At 32.9% G+C, this 441-nt stretch overlaps 1 protein-coding gene across 1 annotated transcript in view; it reads left to right on the top strand.

Moving 5' to 3' along the window:
- LOC116686406 (uncharacterized protein PB18E9.04c) overlaps positions 1-441 on the top strand; it is a gene marked incomplete at its 3' end in the record, with an annotated part of 51,747 nt that overhangs the window by 33,689 nt on the left and 17,617 nt on the right. The window contains exons 12-13 of the mRNA XM_032511409.1: positions 22-75; positions 184-252. Of these exons, the coding sequence (XP_032367300.1) occupies positions 22-75; positions 184-252 (123 nt within the window). The remainder of the gene's footprint in view (positions 1-21; positions 76-183; positions 253-441) is intronic.

Here is a 441-nt window from a genome sequence, read left to right as displayed (position 1 = left end):
ATAATATTTGTATTGTTCTAGATTCAACACTTGACACTACTACACCCACAGCTCCACCTACAACTGCAGTTACCAGTAAGTGATTTAGAAATTAGGCATGATTAACACATTTAAAAAAAATGTGATACATTTTTAAAACGATGAATACTATATAACAATGTTGAAATGATTTGTTATTTTCAGATTCAACCCAAAATGGAACAACAGATTTACACACTACGACTTTTGAACCACCAACAACATTTGTGACAAGTAAGTACTCCAACTTGATAGGAAGTCATCTGGACTAGAAGAGATTGGGTTTGTGTTACAAGCATTAAGATCTGGTAACAAAATGGCCACTACATTTGGATGGGACTATGCCTTTCATATTGTCATACTTGATGAACATTTTTTCATTTTAAAACGTTTTCAGATTCAACACCTATTGCTACAACACAT

This window comes from Etheostoma spectabile, unplaced genomic scaffold, assembly GCF_008692095.1.
Source record: "Etheostoma spectabile isolate EspeVRDwgs_2016 unplaced genomic scaffold, UIUC_Espe_1.0 scaffold362, whole genome shotgun sequence".
NCBI classification, from domain to species: Eukaryota; Metazoa; Chordata; class Actinopteri; order Perciformes; family Percidae; genus Etheostoma; species Etheostoma spectabile.
Note: the sequence above shows the minus strand (reverse complement) of the source record. Positions and strands in the feature narration are given on the sequence as shown.